Genomic DNA, 25,689 nt, shown 5'->3' on the forward strand with positions numbered 1-25,689 from the left:
GTTTGTGGGCAGGCTTTCCAAAGGCATGGCTCAGCTAGCAAAACCTGTTCAGCTGCTAAATTAGGAGCACAAGCTTCCTACCTTGCCTCCAATAAAAAAATAAAAGTGCATATAGTTATTCACCAAGATACCTTTGTATGCAAAGAAGAAACCAGCATCTTCATTAGCTTTGAATTCTTTGGAGAACTTTTTACCCAATGTCACTTAATTTCAAAACCAGATAAAACAGGAGGACTTAAGATGACTCAGTTGCTTGCACTTCAATGTACAGCATAAAAAGCCACATGCAAAACCCTTTCAGCTTTAGAAAAGCTCCTGTTAAGATGCAAGGGTATGAGCCTGGAAGGCTTCAGGTCAGCTGTCACCCTGCGCCTTAGGCACACACCAGCAGCCGCAGTCTCAGATGCGCTCTGGGAAGGCACCAGCCCATGCTCTGAGGAGAGAAGGTCTTCAGTAAGACACCACCAGTAGAGCCCAGAGAGAGGTGAAATCTGCCAGGCTCTAGACCCACAACGCCTCACCCTCCAAGTCCTGAAGCTGGCATTTACAAAGCTCACAAGAATTTGAAGAGCCTGCACAGCGTTCGTGGGATTTACTTCAAAGAAACGCTGGCTCGGAAATGGATTCTGCACATTTGCAGATTAAAAGCGACTTTCTCAGCAGCACCCGCTTACTGTACATCACACAGCAGCGTTGGTCCTGCAGGTCAGGTTACTTCCAGACCCAAAGGTCAGGCTGACAAAAGTACTTGGCGATTTTCATGCCGCAAGGCACACAACCTTGGATTACCTCTTCCTCAACAAGCTACATACCAAACATCTCTATTGGCCGCCGCTGGGCGCAGCAGGCCAGGCAAGCCCCAGCTCTGCACGGCATTTCTCCTTAGCCCCGTTCAGCAACCTCACACCATGGAGCAAACCCCAAAGCAGGCAGGACAAGGGCCTGGCAAGCCGGGCAGCCCCACACCAGATGCACACACAGTCCTTCACACTCCCATAATGAAAACAGCTACCAAGACCAGTGCCAGCAGCCTATACAAATACTCGCATCCACCTGCCTTCCAGGCTGAACCCCCATTACAGCCCTGCTGGCATGCCTCTCCTCCCCTTCCACCATCTCAACAAAAATTTCTGAAAACAAGCGAGTTGAGCGCTGCTGAAATAGAGAATTCAGAGATCATGAAAGAGACTACAGAACAAGTCACCAGATACTTTTAACCAATAAACTCTGAGGGACGTATTACTTTGCTTGGCCTTATTGCTTTTCTTGCCTGGTCATGCAGGCTCTCTTCTGCAACCGTAAGTAATATATTTTTGTTTCTAATGGAGACTCATCTATTACCACATTTTCCTGTTTCTGCATACCTGGCTTTGTTAGCTGAATGCTTCTTTGGAAACAGCTTTCCACGCAATTCCATAAAAATAATGCGATAAACCAAAAGAGAGACTCAGGAATTTTAATACGCAGAGGAGCAAGGCAGATCCATACCTGCATCACTGAGCCACTTAGAATCATTCCCCAAACCTCTACTGCTTTGAGCTTACAGGCTACTGAAAACTTTGACCACTTATTCTTTTTTGCTAAAAAAAGTTAACCAAAGAGCTTTAAGGCTTCAAGTTGCTGAAACAACTAGAATCAGCAACAGATCAGAAATATGTTAAAGTGTTTTCTACTAAAACTTTCAGAAAAGTCTGTGGTCAGTAACAGAAAGTTCAACAGGAATGTTTAAAGTCTCGCTGGGCTATATGAGCCTCCACTGAGTGAGCTACCTGGAATAACCACTATCTCAAAGCTTAGTGACATGGCTAAATAAGAGAAGTGAACCTCTCTTTGAGAGGACTATTTTCCAGCCCGTTTCTTTTCAGGCATAATTATTGAAAACTAATATTAATGATGGAGGGTAATAATCTAGGACTGAGGAATAAATTGCCTAAGGTTTTGACTAGCAACTAAGCTATAAATATACAGTTTGTTTATATATTCCTGGCCATATGACCTCTACTGAGTTTTATAATTTTTCTGTCTCAACTATCTCAATTAAAAAGGGATAATTGTGCTTATTTCCTTAACCAACCAACACTCAGTTTTGACATCCTTGAAAGAAGAGTTATGCTAGAATTAATATTACAGGAAAAAGAATTCCAGCAAAAAATTGTGTTCAAGTTTAGAAAAAATTACTCAAAAGTTGTGGTGCTTTCAACCAATTTATTCCTTATGTTCAACTGGCACAGGACAAACAACCTTCTGTATGCTAAAAAGGCAAATCACCGAAGAACACTACTAAAGTCAAAATGCCTATGTAAGGGAAATGATGATGACTAGTAAACCAAAGTTGGAGAAAAGTAAGACTTCCAAATGCATTCTTATCATAGCTTCCTTAAAACTCATCCTTATATGGTTTATGGAATCAAAATATCCACCCCAAGGAACCCATGACTCATAAACCTGAACGCATGAGTTTTAACCATCATCTAAGTGAAGCCTGTATTGTTAGTAGTTTGAAATCCTTTCTATCCTTGTATTCTTTTGCTTACACTTCTTTTATTTTTCTTATAATAGCCTCTTCTGCCATTTTATTTAGCGGTTACACTATTTTCTCACCTTTCTATGAAGACAATTTAAACTTTTAAACTTCAGGACTTCAGATCCCCCTGTAACAGTGACTAAGGCTGGCTTCTGGGATCCACAGTGCCATTCCCTGCACTGCTGGTTTTTATTTTTGTGAAATCAAATAGTTTACAGTTAACCTATACTACGTGAATATTTCAACACCTGAGGAGCAAAGGACTCAAGTCTCTTAAAACCTGCTCTACATCAAGGCGTCTCACTTCCCCATCTTCAAAATGGGAACAAGACCATCCATTTTGTCCACGTAGTTTGTCAGAACACACATTCCTCACACAGCAAAACGCTCTTCCTCCTGTGCATTTCCAAAGCAGAGCAGGGCTCTCAGCACAATAAATGGTAATATCATTATATTGTTTTATAATAAAAGCAAGACTGGGAACAATAAAAATAGTAAGTAAAAAGCATACTGAGCTAGTTTTACTGCAGACAGCCACTTCTGAAATGGATAACTTGAAAAATGACCTTAGAAAATGGAAATCAAGTGATCCATAACACTTTTTCCCTATTACCCCACCTCAAATCATGAGCATTTCAGCTGTTCTTAAGCTAGAAGTCTAGACTTTGTATCCTAAAAGAAAAACCGAAAAGATGAGGGAGAACAGTATGATAAAGATTCATACTCAGGCAGGCAGATAAAGTAAGCGTCACGGTTTTTAACACTTGAGTTTACCCACGGCAGAACACAGGCTTAAGGCTCATCTGAATTTTCTCTCCAAGTCAACACGGACATCAAAAATACCCAGCAGGCCCTAGCCTCACCTGTGACACTTGGGCAACCCTGTGCTTTTAAAAGGTTTAGGGGGAAAAAACAAACAAACAAAAAAACATAGCCATTGAAATTCATCTACCACTTTGTAACACCAATGATTCATTTGCAAAAATCCATTAAGCATCCATTGAAGAGCTGGAAGCAGAACTGTAGTAACTGCTCACTGCTGACCTACAGCACCCAAAAAGATTTCTGAAGCACTGCAATATAGCAAGAGAGAGGTAAACAACCTTGAGAATCCTCCTTTCACTTCCCAAGCCAAGTGATCCTGATGCCTTTTGTCCTAAATGACTAAATTCATAGGGAGAAGTGCATGAAATTCCTTTACAAAGCACACTGTAGCTGTGCAGATCTGTTTTATAAAATAAAGAGGTAAATAGGTTCTATATTATAAAAGCAAAAAAACTTTCCAGGCTTCTCTTGGTGGTGGTGTTTTTTTTGTTTCATTTTGGTTTTTACCCCTGTATTGCTGACTGACACTTTTTCCAGAAGTTTCATGAGTATCATGATCTCATGTAACAGAAGAAATACACAATCCTTTATCTTTCTCACTTCCAAAGAATCATTAAGGCAGGACTCTGGAGAAACAGTCCCCAAAACCAATATTTAAAAAATAGGTGGTGGCAACTTACAGATTTATTTATGGAAGGCCACACTAAGTTACTGAACTTGAAAATATATCCAAAAAGCAAGCATCTGGTTTCCATCTGTCCTCATGGGAACCAGGAAAGGGCTTTAACTGAAAAATAAAATATTGGGGTGCAAAAGAGCAAGACCTCAGGGAGGGAGGGGACACTAACAAAGAAAAGTTCCCTATTTAATGTCTAAAAAACCAACAAACTATCAAGAAGCTAAAATTGCATGTTACAAAAAAAAAAAAAAGAAAAAATACCCCAGATTTTTAAGCCACATCTGATATGAAAAAATCAGCAAATAACATACCAAAATTAATTTATTGCACAATTTAAAAATTATAACCTTCTTAAACTTGTAAGTAAAGCTTTTTAAGGCATCGCTTTAAATATCCCTTCCAACCTCACAGGCAAGCTACTTCTTGTCCTTTATTTTGTTTCTCTCAATTTTATTTTTTCCATTTGGCACATAAAGAATAGAGAAAGTCAAGTGAAAACCTGACCAACAGTACAAAAGCATATCAAGTTAAAATATTATTAATAAGGAAGCTGATCAAAGAATTTCCTCTCTTGCCTTTGCCACATAGACTCATGAAGTTTCCTTCGTACCTTTTAAAAGGCAAGCTGTCACCATGCCCCAGCCACCATGCAAACTGGGATGCTGGAGCCCATCAACCTCAGATGGCACCCCCTTGTGTTCACTAGCCTAGTAATCCCTAGGGCATACCACTGCTTTTCTACCAACTATCATTTTGATCCTCACAACACACACAAAAAAAACTGCTAAAAAGCCAGACCAAGACCCTGTTTCTTTTTCAAATTATTACTGATTATTTCAGTTAGTCCCTCCCTAGCAAACAGCACAGTCAGCCCTGTGTCTGACGTGCCGTGAGGCTGGTGGTATACCCAGCCATTTTTCCCCATATTGCCGTTATCTTCACATTACACTGAAGTCTGCAGCACTATATTAATTTCCACATATTCCACATGAACCTGTGTCAAATTATAACTGATCAAGAGTAAAGCAGGCATCCATAGATGAGTGCACAGTACTTCTTACAGTTTATCATGAATAAAGGTTGCTCGGTGCTACCACCAAAAACATACCAAATTGAACTTACAAAAATATATTCTGGTTCCTACGACTGATTTCAAACTGAGTTCTTTCACATCTTTCATAAAACACCACATAGACACGCTCACAGTGCAAAAACCATTAGCTCAAGCCATAATGCTCTTCCTTGGACGCCCAAGTAACACCACTAACCAACCGATCATTGTGTTCCTTTAAAGCAGCAGCAAACTAGGGCAGTTATCTAGGAATTTATATACTCTTTCAAGACTAACCTGAACATTCTTGCATTGTAGTTCCAAAATATCAGTAGTCTGTGTGGAACTAGATAAAAGCTCAGAGAATTGTAAAAAACCCTAAGATAATTAAAAGCAGTAGACCCAAAATTATATATGTCTTAGATTTTCCTGTCTATGACACCAACTAGTATTTTGGAGGCCAACAGTTTCACATTGACAGCATCTCTTTAATCTTGCATGTGAACAGTAACAGCTCCAAATACTTCATTTAGTTTGGTTTTGTTTTAGGAGAAGAGGCAGGAACAGAAGAATATAATTATGGAGATCCCTCAATATTAAAATGGCTTATCTTGCCACCCTGTTTATACTCTCAAGCCGTCCTTCCCATGGGCATTCAGCATCTGCAGTTAGCGTGAGCCAGTCTGACTCCAAGAAGCACTTTCTTCCAGGCTATAAAGAACAAATAAACAATTGAAGCAAATCTCCTGCTAAACAGCAATCAGAGCAAGGAAGTTTTCACAGGCAGAGGAGCCGGGAGGGCACTCTCTATGGCTTTGATTTTATGGGATCCAGGCAGAATTAGAAACAGCTGAGACCATGGGACTGCAGACCGGTAGAGCCACAAGAGAGGACATCTGTCCCACCCCCAGATGCTGGGACCAAGGCCATTCCTTTGATCTTTGCTAGTCTGATCCTGACTTAGCCTTCAGCTGTCAGGTAGCCGACGCTGGTGAGTCAGATGCTACACTGGGTAGGAAGGGTGAGAACAGGAGGGGACCAAGCTAACTCATGATTAATTTGATTTTCAAACCACTCATCCCTGCACCCAACCAGAAGCAGCCTCAGACAAGTTATTGCCTGACTGAGACACACCTGCTATTCCTTTCCTATATCTGATGTTAACCCTGCCCATCAATTTACGGCAACAGGAGAAAGTGGGCCAAACCCCTACACTCCCAGCTGCCTGCTGGAGTAACTCAGTGGGCTCCTGGAAAGTGCATTTCTAAACAACCTGCCCGCCTTGTTGGGAGACAGAAAAGCAAGTGACACACCAGATACAATGCATGATTCTTCTGATGAGCTGGTATAATACCTCTGTTTCATCAAGAAACTTTTAATGCCAACTTTACAAGTTTCACTCGAGAAGATGCCCTAGGCATGAACCACGCCACAAGACACTCCTTTCCTCAGAGGCTGAGCAAAGGGAATCCCTTATTAAGGGGAGCAAAGGGAATCCCTTACCAAGGGGAAGCAAAGGACGAAAGTACAGCAGGACAACAGGAAAAACAAGAAACAACAAGCAGGGCTGAACTGTAGCCTCTTGGAAAAGAGCACACACACAACCGTTCAACTACATGTCACGTAGGGTTGGGAACAAGCACCACCACTCTGGAGACCTGGACATTTGTCAAACCTACAACCATGTCATCTCTTTTATTATCATACCAATGAACTCTCAGACAGAGGTAGTCCTTTTATTAAGGGCAGGATAATTTGCCAGAAAAGGTAGTAACTGGTGAAGAGATACTGTTATGGGCCTCAACTAACACTCATCAAGGAACTTTGCAGTGATGAAGGCGGGCAAAAACAGTAATCACGGGGTGCAACTGCTGTTGTTTTCTTTGATAACAAGAAAAGATGGTTCTCATTGTGTGATGGCTTCAGAGGCCAATCCTACCCCACGATGCTCGCTCACATTATTAAGTAAAAATAGCAGTATTCTAATAAAAGCCAATATTTAGCCCTGGGAGACTTTTGAGAGCTTGAAGGAATTTCTTGCTTGTGCTGCTGCTCTTCCTGCTTCGGTTTCAATAACCTGCATGTGAGCATCCTGCTCCCTTCTTCCAACCCTTCCCAAAACATAGTCTCAGGCTAACAGTGGTATGCTGAAATTCAGTAAACTGTATGTTTCAGGAATGGGGAGACTGGAGCAAGCTGCAGCTTCTATAGCAGACGCTGCAATAAGCCAAGGGAGGCTGCTACTTTGTGAAACAGTAGTATTGCTTCTGGAAACATCTCTCTGTGACTCTGAGCTGCAGTATTTTCATGCACATAACTCAGGGGTTAACTGTTTAAATAAATCCATCATTCTGTTTGCCAGTAAAAATGACGATGTAGGACTTGACCCAAAAAACAAGTGCCCCAGTCAATCAGGGGAGGGGGAAGGGAAAAAGAGCCTGGATGAGACCTATTTTTAATTAAACAAGTGTTAACAAAACTGAAGCTCAAAAGGAAGAGGAACTAGACTTCATTCAATGTAGAGCGAGTGGCAGAAGGTTGGAAAAGGTCTTTGTCGACTCACATAATTAACATCTAGTAAGTGTTCTAAAATGCTATAAATCAAGACACATTTCAGGCTACAGCAGCTTATCTTTCAATTGTGGCCACTTAACTCCACGCACTTTGCCAAACCACTTACATGTTTTTATCCTCCAGACAACTGTTACGATGATGATTAATTCTCTTTTTTAAAAAGAAAAAGGTATCTTACCTTTGCAGAGTCATGTTCAAATTGCCTGTACATGCCTTGATCTTGTTTTGTGCTTCTAGATGAGTCATCCCATCCGTACTTATGCCATCAATGGTGAGAACCACATCACCTATCCCCACGTGTGCTCGGGCTGCCTTGCCACCGTCATTAAGCTGAAATATCACAAGAATGGTAAATATGAAACTTGGATGGTTTATGTTTATATTCTCTGAACACAGGACCACAGTATCTTACTCACAGTGCTGTTTCATAGAAAGAAAAAGGAAAAAAAAGAAGATATCTTTTCTCCTTTGTGAGTATGTCCTTGTGAAAGTTGCTGTACTATCTTTCTTTCTGGTGAAGCAATATTTATAGGTTCTTGTTCTTATTTCACTTGAATGACAGGAAAAGTATTGCACAGTATTGCCTATTTTTCAAAATCAAATTCCACTTGTACTTCACTGGCTGGAAGCTGTGCACATGCACCAAGAGACGCAAGCAGGGATAGGCATACAGTTTCCTGGATGCCAAGTTCCAGCCTCTTATCTCTTCATATGTGAAATTTTTCTCACAAGAGGAGAGAGGAAGGCTGTAAACCAGCTTTTTCCATTCTAGATTTTCCATCTAAACAATCTCTTCAAAGTTTATGTATTTGTCAATGACTGGTCACTTGCATGGAAGACTTTATTAATAGTGAAGCTGACTTTTCCCCAGCTGCAACTACTATAAAGTCAAAAGTTCAACATCACAGACAGACCAGTTACAGGACTTTGTTTTGCCTTTCTCTCAGTAGGTTCATAGCTCCCAGCGACCCGCAGTATATTCAGACCAGAATAAGAAAGGCCTCTTGAGCAGTCTGCCTCTTTGATCAAGGTCACTGCTGAAGTTCAGCTCAATTGCCTTTGGTCCACTTGAATGAAACAGTCTTGCAACAAAAACCTTTGTGAAGTTCACGTTATTGGCCTCGATTGAACAATAAATTAATCTTTTCATCTGATGCCACTGAATTTCAACTAGCTTCATTCCCAAGAACAGAAATAGAAATAAAGCAACACATGGTAAGATCTATGCACTGATTTATGTCCCTGATCCTCAATCTGCTGATCCCTTTATAGCTGGCTGCAGGGAGCAGTTCTGGATGGTGCAAATTCCCTCTTTGTTTCCAGATGTATTTCCTGTCTTAAATCAGAGAAGTTGTAGCTTCTTGTGCTGTGCATACAAAACCTCACAACTCTTTCCTTTGCCTGAAAGCATGAGTCTGTTCCTTGAAGAAAGTCCTATGTTTTAGGGAGATGCTGCAAACAGCAGAATTACTTCACCTTTATTCCCAAAAGTGGAGTTCACCTTGGGCCACAGTCATGCTCTAGTAAGCGACTTCTCAAAGGGAGGCAGAAGGAAGACCTTAATCTCTGTTGTTTTTTAACTGCCTCTGTTTTAGTTCATTCAGCAGGGACCAAGAAGTCTTGGTTCCTTGTGGTTCCTTTTGACAATAACCAACCACAAAGTACAGTCACCAGTCTCCACACCATTCACTTCTCCAACAGTATGAACAGTCGGTAAACCTGTGTAAAGTGTCCCATCAGCCTAGCCCATACGGTTAAGGCTTTCCTAAAATCTCAGAGACTATAATACATGACAGCTGTGATATGCGAATCGGACAGCATCTGAAGACAAATACTTTAGCAGAGGAAAAAGTATTGCCTAATGCTGCAAGGCAAACGGAAATGCAATACTCCAAAAATGTATAATTTGACAACATACAGACTGAAAGCAGGAAATTTCGCATTCAGTGGATCATGGCTGTCATTTTTCAACATCAATCTACGTCCCACATACATCTGAAGTAGCAATCTTTAGCAACTAAAAACTATAGCCAAAAAATCAAACAAAACGAGAAAAATCCTTCCATTTGATGTTAATCCTATGCTATCAAATACATTATTCTGGTGAAAGGGGAGGCCTAAGATATAGGAAGACTTGTCATCTCTCATATGCATAATAGTGGCCAGTCCCTCAGCATTCTAAGTCAACATAGCCATTTTACGCAGAGTTGAAACCGAAGGGTGCTAACAAGGGAAAGTTAGCTGAGCAAGTCGCATGCAAGGAAGAAAAGTAGAAGACAAAGGAAAAAGGAGATGCACTAATTTCAGAAAAACTTCTTAACTTGCTAAATTCATCTGAATTACAATTTGTATGGTGCATCCTTTTACAAAAGGCTTCAACAACAAAGCCAGAATTCCTCCAAAATTTGGAGTTCATACCCCAATTCTGAGCTGAGAGACCCAGTTACTATAAAAACACAGATCAGGGAACCCTACAAGCATACAGAAAGCTATGACCAACATCGCTATTTATAGGGAAGCTCCTCAAACCTTTGGGTGAGGTTTATCTGCCATAAACAGATCCCTAAACTGATACGTTACGGCATGCTGACATTTGTCAGCAAGGTCTGGAAAAGGGAAAGGAACGTAAGGGTGCTAAAAGCTAAAGGTCAAATGGATCGCTGTGCTTTGTGATTGGACTGCTGAAGTGAATAAAATCTAGCTTTCTCCGAACGTACGCAAATGCACATGATGTTCACTCATCGTAATTCGTGATGAAAAAAAGCAACCTACACACATTCAGCAGTAAGACTTCAAAAGCAGGCTTCAGGATGACTATTCTCATGGGGGGCGGGCGGGCGTGTGTGTGTGTGTCTTACCATCCAAAGAAGTACAATATAAAACAAATTAAAAAAAAAAAAATCACTTTTTTGTTTGATTCCAATGGCCAACACACAACCACCCACAACTAATCACCAGACTTTCAAGAGGTCACTCAAACTGTTGCTTACTGAGGATGGAACTCTGTGAATACACATGGGAGACAGCTGTAAAACCATCTCAGCAAAATCCCAGGCGAAAATGCCTGAAAAATATGGCTGGAAAATGCACCCTGGAGACAGGGAAAAAAAGCAGGCAGGTCCCGAGAAACGTGACGAATCCCTGGCTATGTCCACGAGACCTGTCATGCAGGCAGGGGACCGAATCTGCCTTACAGGTGAGGCTGTCACAGGCACACCTGAATGAACAAGTTACTGGACAAGAGTGTGAAGAACTGCGTGTGCAAAGGGATGCCAGAGCAGTAATCTTATCTAGATACACTGAAGAAGACTTCCAAGTAACACCTACTGATTTTGGATAAGAGATCTGACTAACCAAGAGAGGTGAGGTTGGTACTTCTAGGAAATCTCAGCCAGAGAACCAGCCTTCCCTGAGAGTACCAGCCAGCACCCTTGGCTTGTCAAGTGCCTATAACGAAGTGGGACCAAAGCTACAAGGGCAGAGTTTTACCACAGATGCAAGAGGAATATCATCGCAAGAACAGGTATATAAAAATAAACAAACATCTACACTGAACACAGCAGGAGGAATTAGAAAACTTGAAATAGTTAAGGATCTTTTCCACACTGCAGACATATTTATATCCCAGGAGCCTCAGCTTTGGCACTTCTTAGACTCTGTAAATGTGCATTACCATTATGAACAATAAATTCATATACATACTTGGGATTATATATGCAAAACTGTGTACATATTCAAACCAAAACTGTAAGAAAGGTTCCCCATATTCTTTGTCACAATGGAAACTAGCTCCATTTATTTCATTTTTTTTCACCTTGATTTTGAAAAATCCAACAAATGCAGAAGATAAAAAAGATGTAGGTGCTAATACATAGGAAATTTTGAAATGGTATTTATAAAACGTTACTACTTTTGTACCACTTTTTTTTTTTTGTCCTGTATGAGTGATCTTGTTCTTAAGTTGCAAATTGAACCTTAGCTTAGTAATCTGGCATCAGTCACCGGTGAACTACAGCATTACCTACGCTTAAATACCAAAAGACTAGTAAACTGATGGACAAAAGCAAAAAAAACACCTAATGCTTAATTCCTAGTAGCAAAAAAGTGTATCTTTAAAACATATCTTTGTTAAACATACACATGCAAACAAATGGAATCAATGCAACAACACATATGCACAGAAGAGTATGGAATTAAAATTATAAAACTGGCTACCTATGAATCAAACTAACTTCTAAGCACCACAAATATTCTTAAAATCCTTGATGGATCTGTTTTAATTCTGTATTTACAGCATGAGGCAAGTTTTTAAAATAAAGCATGAATTACAGCTACAAAAAGTGGGACTTTTTTTTTATGTTAACCAGCAGACTTTAAAGCTACAGAATTGCCAAACCAGAAATGTTTCCTCCTACTTAGTTCCAGGTCTCTATGTTCTGGGAAGCTCATTTGGAGACAGAGGGGGAGGCAAGCAGGAGAGACATTTCATGATCAGGCACCTGCTGAGGCCAATCACTCCCGCAGCCCCCAGCAGCAAACCTCTTTTCGGCCCCTCAGCAGCAATCAGCCTCATGGCCAAAAGCCAACCTATGCCATCCAGAGATGCTCAGGACGCTTTCTAATAAACATAAATAAAAGCACCCATCTAATATTAGATTTCAGTTTTGTTTGACCAAAAGAAAAAAAAAAAAGAAAAAGAGAAAAAATTTGTTGTTCTTGTTGTTTTAAACATTAGAATTCCAAAATGGCAAATAGTGTTCTAAAATACATTCCAAATGGAGATAAAACAAAATTTTACCAGTTACTGGTTTACCAGTTCTTGATCCACGATGGACTTCAAAAGCAACAATATAAAAAGTAATTTCAGCATAGTTCTATGCCTCAGGTTTTTAAAAGCAAACACACCAAAGCACACTGGAATACAACTGTTTTCTTGAGCTAAATTTTACTCAGCACATTATTTCATTTTGCAATAGCCAACATTTAAAAAAAACAGCAAGAAAAATAGCTTTTGTATTCTTACTCTCAACCTTTAATGAAATATTTTAAAAGATCCTTTCCAGGAAAATTGCATTTGTGCACATACATGTGCATCTATCTCTGAATCAATGTAATCTGTAGCTTAACTCATTTCTAATTAACACATAACCATCTATTTTTCCTCACATGACTAAGAAGAAAACTTATCAAGCATTTCTTCTTTGAACTGTCATTATTTAGTCTTTATACAGTAACAAATGAAATATTTAAATTGCAGTTACTCATAAGACAAAGGTCTATTTGACTAGAGATGGAAGCTGCCTTTTATCTTTTCCATGCCATCTGCCTTGAATCAATCTTAACTGCAACTGGCTCGTGTGATAGGGCATCACAACCACTCTCCCAAATAAACTATTTCATAGTCTGACAGTAAATAATGGTCCCCCCATCACACAAGCATCCTTCAATGTCATCTGCAACTTCTCTCAGAACGTAATTAATCTCCCAATTTAAAACTCCCTGGGCTATCTGAAATCCCTCCAGCTTGATTTTTACCCCTCGAGCATTTCTGATATGTGGTTGGCTATAGCAATGCAGTTTAAAGACATGCACAATCAAAGCAGAAGTCAACCAGACAATGTTCTTTGTATCATTACCACTCTTGCTTCTCTTTCAGTCTACATCCTTCCCTATATTAAAGTATTTTAAATAATTAAAAAAAAACCCAAACACAACACGCCCGCACACGGAAAGAACGTTACAGGAGAACTTTGCAGAATCACAAAATAAGCAATCAGACAACCTCTCTTTTATCAAATAACACTCTGCCTTTTCACACAGATGTTAAAACCACAAGGGCTTTGTCTCCCTGCTATAATAAACATTCTGCAAATATTTACACTCATTATCTGTTACTACCTTGGTTATGCCTAGCCTCATTTCACCTGACCAAAGCACCACCTTGCACCAACAGCCAGTATTTTAACAGCATGTTCTCAACGTATGTAGAGCTCAAAGTATGCTAGAAAACACCACTTCAGTGAATCGCTGCAAGCTTGGAGAAGCAGCCCTTACTGTATTTTTGGAGAACACAACCTTGCCCCAAAACACAAGGGAGGGTGCACTTATGCTCCATAGCTGCACCGGCTCCCTCGTATGAATTGTGTGCATCTGACCTGATGCCTGATGGGTGGCCCCAGCACCCCGCAACCCACGGAGGCAGCAGCACAGTGTACTCAGCTCTGACGCCTGAACATGATGAGCTCAAAGAGGGCATCGCTGTGCTCCAGCTCGCCCTACTTAACGGGGCGGCTTGCCAAAGCCCTTCCTCACCTCCTTCCCTGCCGGGAAGGAAGCAAAAACCCACCTTACACTCCAGACTCCTGACAGGTTTGGGACACTTTGGATCTAGCTTACCACTTACCACAGGAAAAAAGAAAAAAAAGAAAAGAAAAAAAAAAAAAAAGACATAGGAGGACATGGGAGCACCTGCTCTTTGTGGCAAATAAGCTTCCTCTGTGCTCAATGGAAACTGAGAGCTGTATCATATTTCTCACAGCCTTTACTACAGCAATATTATTCACATAGCCAACAGATTAGCCATCCAGCCTTGATTCTTGCTTCCAAATCAAGAACATATATGCCAATTTTAAAGACCAGATCAAATTTATACAGCTGAGTTATAAGAACCCTAATGCAGGGTTTGCAGTGGAAACCGCTGACACAACCAGCTATAAAAGGGGTTATGAGGCAGTCCTGCAAATAAATTGAAGGTTTTCCCCAAACCAAGCAGGGATCAAAATTAGCTTAGGTCAAAAAACCTTTTTGATTACCAGAGTATTTTGCTACATATCACGGCCAGGAAACCCTGCCTTCACCTAACTCCACAAGGCCGTACTCCCACATGCTCCTGTAAGTTTTCACTTCCCTCCTTTTTCTCCCTGTAACTTTAAAGGTCCTTCCAGACTGATCTATAAAGCTGTAATCTAAGGTGTGCAGAGCACGCCAATAATCATTAAAGATAACATGTAAGGGAAAAAAAAAAAAAAAAGATATAAGGTAAAGTACCAACCCACCACACTTCTTGGTCTGGCTGTAGACCCCAACAACAGACACCACCCCAGCCCCGGCCAGAGGGCTACCTCCGCCTCCCGGCCTGTCCTCCCAGGTCCTCCAGCTTTGCTTCACCCCCTTCCCTCCACGCGCAGCAGCTCCCTCGCTGCAGTGCAGCGGTGGCTTGGCTGCAGCAGACCCCAACCAGCCCTTCGACTCGTCGCAGCCCACAGGAAAAGGATGGGGTGAGCCCACAGGCATTCAGCCATTTTGCCAGCAAAGAACCCACAAAACCATCTTTTGCATTTCATTCTCAGTTCTGCTACTTATTCTCAGCAGTAACCCTGACAACAACATACATTTTAATGTGATTGTGCCATGTGTCCCTATAGTCCCACATTCAGAAATTATGTCAAACAAAACCTAACACTAAGTTTTGAGCTTTCCCTCTACACATACATGGCTGAGCATGCCTGTGGGTTCACAGGTTTTAGGAAAAAGACACATGGTTTCAACCATCCCTCTTTTCTTCTTAACGTTTTTCTCTTACTGTATTTCAGCCCTTAATATTTATCCAATGCCCTCCACAAAGAAAAAAATTTAACTTGCTTTTGTACTTTAAATAAACTGTTACATACACACGCACATCCATCACTCTATCCATCCCTGTGTGCACCAAACATGGAGGTATGCACCTACAGAGAAGCACAAGAGGACTTTGGCTGCTAAAAACAGAATACGCACCATGTAGTGTTAATTACTCTTACACACAATTGGATTGATACAGAAAAGGATCCAAAAATACAAATTAAGTTTACAAAATAGGGTAACTGCACAACGCATAAGCCTTTTGGATACGTGCTCTTTTATTTTTCAATCAACTAATGCTGAACAGATCAACTTCAATGCCAGGGAAGCAACAGAAACAGCAGCCTTCAGCTTCCCTTGCTTGCCCCAGAACAGGTTGTTAATAAGCAGGAACAGTTTCCACATGCTGATGCCAGAAGGGTTATTAGCTGGTGTCATCTCTCACTTGTCACGGCTTGACTAATCATGGTTTCCTTGCAGCTCTGCTCTTCCATTAGCAGGTTGCATCTCTGCTACCTCTCCTCCTTCCCTTATGACAGCCCAACTGCTGCAGGACTTAAGGAAGCAGAGGCAAACAACTTCACAAAAGGTGCCTTCAGCTTTAATTTTTGACGTAACACCAATACAGCATATCAAAGAGATAAAAGGATTGTCACCAAGATGGGATGGGCAATACTTGTGGGTCCTCTAAATAACAGAAGACAACTAATGTTCCGATTTGGAGAAGAAATAAAGTCACAATGTCAAAAAACAAGTTGTCAAAAGGACTAAGGCAAAATAATTCAGACATCATGGCTAAAATCACATTTGCAAGAAGAACATGGGCAATTCCAAGAAATAGATGCTTTCCGAATACTTAAGTGATGGAAAATGATTTACAGTCAAGTGCCAGAATGTCTGCAGATATATAAGACCCTAAATTAGTAGCTTTCACTAAGCCTTCTCTCAAGGAGTTCAGTCATGTTCTCATGCTGCCGGCTTGCCTTAGAGCCCTATTTATTTTAACTGGCTGTCTTCTCTCTGAAGATTATTCTTCTGTTTGGAGAGTTTACAGAACTAATCCAGATTTCTCCCTGGGAGACTATATGCCAGTGGGTAAAAATTACTGCCTACTTAATTTCTCAGAGAGACAGAAAGAGGAAATGGAATGAAAACGTAGCTAGAAATGCAACGTAAACTTTGCACAGCTGCTTTAGCTTTTGGGAGCTGCAAGTCTGTAGAGGGTCTCTTCCAGTTACAGTGTTGGGTTTTTTTGGATGGCCAACAGAAATTAACTCCACAACCAAAGCACCCAAATACTTGGGACTGCTGAGGAAGCATCACCTTAGGAGCCGCGCGATTTGCATCAGAACACAAGTTTAAGCGCCCATCTTTTAGAATAAACAGTTTGGAAAGTTACTAAGTAAGTTCTGGTGCTGGGGCCTCCTGAACTAACCCAAAACAAAGAAGAGTTAGTTTTCTGTAATGGAGCTTCAGTGTGAAGTGGAAAAAGGGACTGAGCTCACCTTCTTCCAAAGAAGAAATTAATTTCCATACATATGAAGATGTCTGCAGTGCATATAATGGTGTACTTCCTCCCTTCCCAAACAGGATTATTTTTATTCATTTACAGATAATAAAATTAATTCCACTAACTGAACATCCATCTCCTTAATAACCTTAGTAGCCCAAGAGTGTCATCTAGTTTTCACAAGGTTTTCATGGTCTACGATTTAGTCCCTCTTAATGGGATATGCCTTTCCTGCATCAAATGTGATGCAATTACCCCATGCTTTCCAGAACATCCAATTTAGAAATACAAATAGAATAATATGTTATACTGCATAATTTAAAGGTATCGATTGTTTTGCCTTGGAGTCCCTCTCACAGGAAAACGAGCAGCCTCATACATGGCAGCAGTGAGAATGAAATACAACTAATGAAGTAATCCCACCTGTGGAAGCAAAGCAGAGAGTTAAGTGGGGAAGTGTGAACCAAAAACTCATCTGACAAAAACTAACAGCCAGTGGCAAGAAAATGCTACTACAAATTGAATCCCTTGTGATACACCAGCCATTGTTTCACTTTCTCCTATCCAGAAACAAACCAGGCATGCATAAACACGTAGGAAACAACCCGCTTGCTTCAAAGAATTGAGGTAATGATAAGCTGCACCACATAAGCAAAGAGGAAAACTAAGGCAAGTTCAGGCACTGCGAATATTGCTTACTGGCACAAATCATCTGTCCAGGGAGCACAGCCCACCTGAATGCCATCCCAAACTGGCACTCTGCAAAAGCTGTAGCAGAACTCCACTTCCATGGTGAAACCCAAGCGCAGCAATGAGAGCGCACCACATCCACTCCCCACAGAAAGTTTTGCCACATTTAGGAGTCACATATTAAAACAAAATAAGTGAACAAATTCTGTTAGCATTGTAACCGGGGGCCAAAAAGGCTGGGGACTCAGAGCTACACTTTTGCCAGCTCTCCTTTGAGCATGCAGCTCAGCACCCAAGGAGAGACTGCAGAAGAAAGAAATGCATCAAGGTGCAGAAGCTTCTCCAACTCAACTGTGCTCCATCAATAGAAGGTTCATATTTTAATTATAGAGGCACTAATGCTTATATGCCATGTTCCTTTGGTAACGTAGAAGAAAAAGGCAACCTTAAACATGTGAAAGAAAACAACTCAGTTCAGATAAAAAAAGCATGCTCTGAAGTGCATGGAAAGTGACAATAAAACCAATTATGCCTGATACACTGATGGGCTGAGACCTACCCCAGATCAATAAAAGCACAGTCCTATATGTACATGCCTTCATTTAATGCAATAGAGAGAGAACTCCTCAGGACTAGTCCAACACAAACTTCTAGCACAAAGAAATAAAACAGAAATAGGAGACATTAGTAAATCCTAGTGGATATCTTGCCTTTTATATGTCTAGGGAATATTACAGCAGACATTTATTTTAAGCTAGACATTTATTGGCTAAAACCCCAAAGTATAAAATACTGCAGAAAGTCCAATAAAAAACCCTCAGAAAACAAGAAACACATTTTAAGAGAGTTGCACATTGTTTAATAAATTCATACCAGCTGTTTATAGCTAAGACACAAATCTTTATCGCAAGCTAATAAAGCTCATGAGAATATATAACAATTTCAAAATTAATTTTCCATTTCTAAATTACATATATATACACACACACACACAACACTGTTTTAGTTTATTTGACTTTAAACATCACTTTTACATGATTTGCTCATACAGTTCCAGGTGTGGGGTTTTTATATATACGTTTATTTATATATGTATTTAAAAGACTGGATATATTACTATAGATGGTGTTATACACATATTCTTTTAAGTAAATATTTATGTATAAATGTTTATTTTATACACACACATCTATATAAACAAAAAGGCATTTGTCCTCTCTGCTGGGGACCTGTATGAGAAGACCACGTGAAGATTATCAGCATCTTTTTTAGGCAGCACATGACAAAAAGCACTTGTCCAGAGAAAATAGGAAGCTATTCAGGACGAACACTCTGACTCCAAAATGAAGACCCTTATTTTAAGTAAATTTTCCTTACCATTCGATTGCCAAACGCACTGCAGACATTTAAGACTGAATATAAACCCATGCAAAACTTCCTTACTAAAGCTCCAGAGAAGAAAATGCTAGTGTACTTGTTGCCACTATGAACTTTGTCTAAATTTCTTGCTGCTGTATTTTACCAGTCTTCCGAGTTTCGCTGCTGAGCGTTGCACTGCAATTGCTAATCATAATAACCTGAAGTCCGAGTTATGCCGCAACATGTTTTTTTCTTACTTGGACATCTGGAGATCCAAAAGTTACACACACAACTAAACAATGAATAAGGCTGGTTATCAAATACCTCTGAAAAACCAGTGAAGAAAACTCAACCCATCGAATTTACTCTCTGCAACAATCTATCACTTGCTCTCAGCCTATTGCTGTACAGTGGAAAGTGTCTGACCAGTCAAAGCCTAGACTTGCAGAGGAATCCCGTAAAATAGAGCCTGATAGTCATGTTAGCTCTCTGGTGACTTTTTCTTTTTTTATCCTGCCCCCCACCTTTGTATGTCATGATCTCAGAGCTCTCTACTACCAAAACTAAAATCAGGACCTTTCAAAATTAAGACGCAGAAAAAGAAATCCACCCTAAACAGTCATTGTAAACTCTTACTTCATTATTACATCTAAGGAAATAAAAATTTAAAGCATTTACATTCTTAAATTTTAGGACTAAAACCAAGATTGCTCTAGCATTCTGAAAAAAAAAAATCCAATATGCACTGTTGGTTACAGACAAAGCTAGGAAACAATTCCAGGTTAAACAATGCAACACCAAAACCCAATATCCATTCATTTCTCCAACTTCATTCAAGACAGATGGTATGGAAAGCCTGCAGGTTGGGTTTTTTTTGTTTTTATTATGGCTGATAACAGTACAAAATATTGATCACTCACATAGTAGTCACTGGCCTCCATGTGATTTACACTCTTCTCACAACCTCAAAGACCTACATACAGCCTCTCAAATGCCTCCAAAGCTATTTAAGAATAAAAGCCTGATTGTCACACAAGCAGAAAGCTTTTGATAAACATGATGATAGAGCCTACCTTCAGGCCTGCCAAATCCATGCAATTTCTTTTTAAGCATGTCATTTCAGGTTTTTTCACTGAGTACCCAACAACAACAAAAAATTTTACTGTAGGAAGACTCATGCTAGACTTCAAATAATTTCTAGAAGTAAATGTATTACTTCTAGAACTGCTGGAAATAACACTTCAGAACAGTTTTATAAATAAGTAAGTAAAAAATCAATACTTAAATTGTTTTTTTCAGCTTGCTTTTGCTTGAATTCTACATCAACTATACCAAATGAAGAGCAAGGTTTCTGGCCCTTATAATAATGTCCTTTTTGACAACTATTTTGGCAACAGCCATTATGACTTGTTCTTTCTGTCTCGCCGTACTACCCTGAACACTACTGAATTTTGTATACCTCAAGTTTGTGTAGGCCGCTCATGAGCAAGGCTCTGGTAAAAGCTGGGAGTGTAAGTGATCATGTACCCTTTAGCAGAAGAAAGATGGGAAAGATGTTTTCAAACTGAAAAGGTATTCAGAATAAATCATCAGGGATGTTCACTGCTGAAAGCTCAAAAGACATTCTCCATATCAGTCTGAATCCAACAAAAATTACTAAACTAACACGCCTCTCGAAAGCAAGGAAAATCTCTTCATCTGCCTAGAAAAAAAAGGAAGTGAGAATATCCAAGAAACATCTTGGAAAGCAGGGCAGGAGAACTGTCCTGGCAGGGTTACTCTGCCTTCACACTTCTTCCTGCTTGGAGGCTTACCACAGCTGGGACTGCTGGCACGGTCAGCACCGCCACGCAGGAGATGTAGGTGCTTGCTGCCCAAGGTGGGGAGGATGGCAGAGCAAGCCTTCACTGCAAGCCTCCGCAGCATCCCCTCCTTCCCCACAGCTAACAGCAAGATGCATCCATCAACTGTGACTAATATTCAAACGTTCAAAGCCATGATTTAACAAGATATATAAGCATATAACTGACTCCAGCAGGACACAAGACTTCGTTGAGCAGTGGTTTCTTTAATGTTTGCAAAACAGCTCTTCAAGACAAAAGAAACCAACTTTTGGCTGCAAAACTTGGGATGCAGAGAGGAACCCAACAAAGCAAAACCACCCCCATATACTGAGGTGAGACAGGGAAAGCAAACAGTTTCCAAAATTGCTGCTGAGGCTCCACTTTTAGTTTATGGGGACATAAAAAAAAAAAAAGGTAAAAGTATTTCAGTCCTGTCCATTCCCCCGCTCCCCAAACACCACCAGGCAGGATAAGATGCATTATCCAATGGCCATCACAGAATCAGGCTGGCCACGAGAACCAGCAGGTTCTCGTGGCTTCCCAATGGCTTCCCACCCAAGACCACCATTCAAGGCGCACTTTATCAATCACCTAACAGCAACAGCATCCTGGTCCTGTTTCTGCAGGTAGAAGGCAGAAATAACCACACACATGGAAGTGGAAAATGAGACTTAATGTGCAGCCAGTGACCTTTGGCAAGCAATGTTCTCATGTCATATGAGCTGGTGACATCAAGAGTCATGTCACTCCAATCCTAAAATGCACCGTTTGCATATTTACTGCCTGTTTAACAAACCAATTTTAGGAGAAAGCTTTTTCCTCATAAATATATCATTTTTATTCAACCAGTTTCTATAAGCCAAACAGGTTCAGTCGGACAATGAAAAAGCTACAAAGGATCTGAGCTCTTCACACAGCCATCCATCGTGCCTTTCTTGAAATTAACAGCTTCATACATTCCTCTCCGGCCACCTATTAGAAGGCATCAGATATCTTGAAATTACGCAACCTACCAAAGGGAGGCCCTAGATTTACAGCACATGTCCCTGAGCAGCTCGTCCAGAGACTGAGCAGTCTGGAAGCATTTCATACCTCTCGCTAGTGTTCAGTTACAGCCCCTACCTCTAATCCACTAAAAGGTTTGCTTTTCCAGGGAGCACAGGGGTGTTTCCTCCGTCTTCTAAGCTGCCAGATTTAAATGGCAACTTAGCACAATTGTAGAATCCAAAGTATGTTTAGGTAAGCTGAGAATATAGTGTTTTCATACATTAATAAGAACAAGAGCACACTGCGATAAGAGTTTTGAAGAAAGGCATTAGCACTGACATGGCTACAAAAAAAATATTAAGATCTATCCTTACTTGAATCTGATACTGAAATTATTTTGACATGCATAAATTCTCACTTTGAAGTTTTATTTCACTCACATAAAATAATTCAAGCTAATCTGGAACAGTCACATGCAAGCTAAACTCCTATTAATATCAGCAGAAGTCTTGCAACTGGTTACAGTGAGAAATGAATCCTGAACAAGAAAGGCCTGCAATATAGTTGGAGATAGTTTTTCTTTTTCCTCTAACTTTCCAATAAGATTGTCTTTAAACCTCTTCAGGCACTAACTGGAGAAGGATGCAATACCTTTTTGTACACCATAGTATTCTGATCTCTGTGAACTATACTGCTACAAGTCATCAACTCAAACAACAGTCACATGGGCACGAGAACTGAAGGAGATAAACATCTTCCACAATCTCTTCCGGACCGAAAATGAAGAATACACTAACAAAGTTACTATTTAGTAGTTCAACAGGGCCAATATTTCACATTAAATAAAATACAGCCTCTCTCAGAAGAAACTTGTTATCCAAGTCTTCTTGCAGACTACAAAAGTACCTTTTGCACTACTTTTTGAGTGCAGAGATGAAGAACAAAAGCAAACCATACAAGCAAGAGGGGACAACAAACTTGACCAAAGCAGGAAAATGAATAAAGCTGGAAACCTTGGAACTGAAACATCTTCTCAGAAACACACCTTCATTCCCACTCACAAACAAAGCGAGTGGAATACTAGGTTAGCATGCTGTTACAGGTTTTTCTCTTTTCCTATTCACATAAGGACACGGGTGACCTGGCAGAGCAGCAATTAGGTCAAATGAAGACACTGAAGTTCCTTCTTACAACACATATATTACTTGGAGCATGGTATTCGTGGTTTTAACCACGTTCAGTTCTTTACCACAAGAAAACTCACACAACTGGCAGTCTCTGTTCCAAGGGAACGATTTGAGGGAATAAGTCACTACAGAAATACAGAGTGCACAGGTCTGAGCACCCTCCATGAGACCATGACGCCAAACTGCAGATTTCTGCAGAGAACTCTAGTTGATGTTATGCAAAGTTTGGCCAAGATATTAGCAACACACTTGGGTGACAACATGCCCTTACAGATCTGATATCAACCAATGCATTTTATACTTAACCCTCCCCCGCAATGCAAGATCCCCCTCAAAACCCTTCTACCTCACACCATAGTCTAGAGACAGTGAATGCATTAGTCACTGCACTTCTAAAGAGTTTGATACTAAAGGCTCAGTGTTCACATCAGTAAATCAGAAGGCAACACGGTCTCCTCCAGGGCCACACACTGAGTGCAGCATGTTGCTGCACATATTCCTAAAGACTGGGAAATAGCAGCATCCAAACTGGGACTTGTGGGGAGGGGAAGGGGAGATATCAAGTGTCTTGCAAATGTTTCCAAATAAATGCATGAACACAGTAAGCAAACGTGGAGGATGATGGATATGGGTACTTCAGCAGCCTCACTAGGATGCTCATGGACAGGAGCAGCAGTAACAGGGTCAGTCCTACCCTCCCTTGTCTGTATGTGCATATGCGTGAGCTTCCACTATTGCTGCTAGTCTAAGAAGTCACTTATGCAGCCATGAATGGGTATTTGTTAGTCCGACCAAGAGCTGCTGGCCAAATGCAACCTTGTGTCAGAGTCACAGAAATAATTCCCATCTCACATTAGGACCAGTCATCTGGTGGCTTCAAAGTCTTCGTCCCAGGTGTTTGTCCCACTAGCTCCCAGGTGTGGATGGCATCCCCAGGAGAGCAGCCTTCACAAGGGGACAGGCCCTCGTTCATCCACGGGAGTCAACAGCCCAGCCACTCTTGGTACCTCTGGGTATTTTGCTGCCCTGGAGCACCTGGAGGACTTCAGTCTCCCATTTACAGGAACTTGTCACCAACATGAAGTTCACAAAGCACTTAATTACCTCTGAAGTGCTTCTCTCATTAACTAAACAAACTAAAATGCGACAAGGGAAAGACCAGCACTGGCAGCGCTATATTTTGTAGTAATGACTCACATGGAAGAGCATGATACCATTAAGTTAACTGCTGAAGAAGTTACATTTCAAGCCCTTCAGATGCATAAGCAAACTGACTTCACTCCTTCAACCCGCAGTGCTTAACTGTAATGAGGAAGCTCAAGCCTTTGAGAACTGAATGCATATAAAAATCAAATAAAAATGACAGCAGCAGATATGTATCAGGGGAGAAAGTTTCTTCCACATTCCTATTAAATTGAGGAGGAAAAAAGTCTTCTCTGAATAAACAAAGCTTAAAGCAGAACACGGTCTTTCTTTTTTCTTCCAGACTAGACCAAGATACTAACGCAAACAAAAAATAAAAGAAATACCAAGCAGACATATAAAAATCCCAGTGCAGCTGAAAGTTTGCATTCAAATGTCATCATGTATAGTGATTAACCTGCCTGAGGTTACATCAGACCTCCCTGCTTCTCCGTTACTGTCACATGCGCTTCCTAAACACTAACCACAGCGCCCACTGAACATAAAATAGCTGTAATTCCTCCCTCTGTTGCAGAGAAGACACAGGCAGGCTGGTTTTCATCATCCTGAGGAGTACAAGACTGCTGTACCAACTCAGCAGCAGAAGGGGCAGGTTGGAACAACATCAATCAAGTACAGTCTGCTGGAAAACAAAATAACTTGTCACATACATCAGGGTCAGCTAATTACAGCTCGGAGGAGATAAGGCAACCCAGATCACCGCATATAAAAGGGTGCACAAGAAGATGAAGGAAGGTATCAGAGGAAGCAAATATTTGTTAAGTGAAGTGTTACTAGTCAGATATGCTGCATAGCATCTCCCTTTATATCACTGAATCTAACTCAGGTCAGTGACAAGCGAAAGTGAGTTTCCCAGCACAGGTGGGGAAACTCTTATGTCCCTGGGGTGGGATTATGCAAACCTCACCAAAACTAAACAAGAATGTGCTCTAACTTCCAGCTTATATAATTAAACTTGACACTTTAATAACACAATGCCCTGCAGTTACAGGTAGTTCTGGAAACCTAATTTTTAGGATACACGTATCCCTAATGCTAATTGAAAAGCTGACGGTATTACCCAGCAAAAATGAAAACAAAGTATATTTTTCTGCTGTTTTAGCACAGCATGCAATGGGATGAGCAGTGGCGGTAGCGTAAGGCTGGGGATGGTACGAGGGGTCACGGGCATGGCAGGGTTGGGGCAATACTGAGTTTGACCGGCTTGATGAGATTGTGCCTTCCTACTCAAGCTTATTGAAGATGGGGCTGGGGAGCTCTCTGAACCATAAAGGCAAAACTTGCAATGCCAGAGGAAACACCCCAAAATTGGAAAAGAATTTTGAGTAACATTGTGAACCACATAAACGCAAATCATTACAAAAGCAATCCCAGGCAAGCTCAAAGCTTCTGGGACACGGTGCATGAAGAAATTAATACTAGTCACCACAGCTCACCAACACTGTCCCAGTGTCCCCCAATGAAAAACATTTTTATTTATTTATCCAACTAATCGGATCTCCTTTTTGGTTGATGGAATAACTTTACTGGCATAGAAGTCTTCTGGTGTAGTTCTGCATAATTAAATAATTTTCAAATTGTAAATATCATCCAGTTAAGACATTTTAATGCACTTGCCCAAAAATTCAATTTCAGT

General features: G+C 40.7%; 1 protein-coding gene across 7 annotated transcripts in view; it reads right to left on the reverse strand.

The window, feature by feature from the left end:
• The window catches only part of PDLIM5 (PDZ and LIM domain 5), a 127,510-nt gene that overhangs the window by 79,514 nt on the left and 22,307 nt on the right, over positions 1 to 25,689 (reverse strand). For all 7 annotated transcript variants that reach the window (XM_082314928.1, XM_082314927.1, XM_082314926.1 and 4 more), the window contains exon 3: positions 7,832 to 7,983. In XM_082314928.1, coding sequence (XP_082171054.1) covers positions 7,832 to 7,983 — 152 coding nt within the window. The remainder of the gene's footprint in view (positions 1 to 7,831; positions 7,984 to 25,689) is intronic.

This window comes from Platalea leucorodia, assembly GCF_965183815.1.
Source record: "Platalea leucorodia genome assembly, chromosome: 6".
Taxonomy (NCBI): Eukaryota; Metazoa; Chordata; class Aves; order Pelecaniformes; family Threskiornithidae; genus Platalea; species Platalea leucorodia.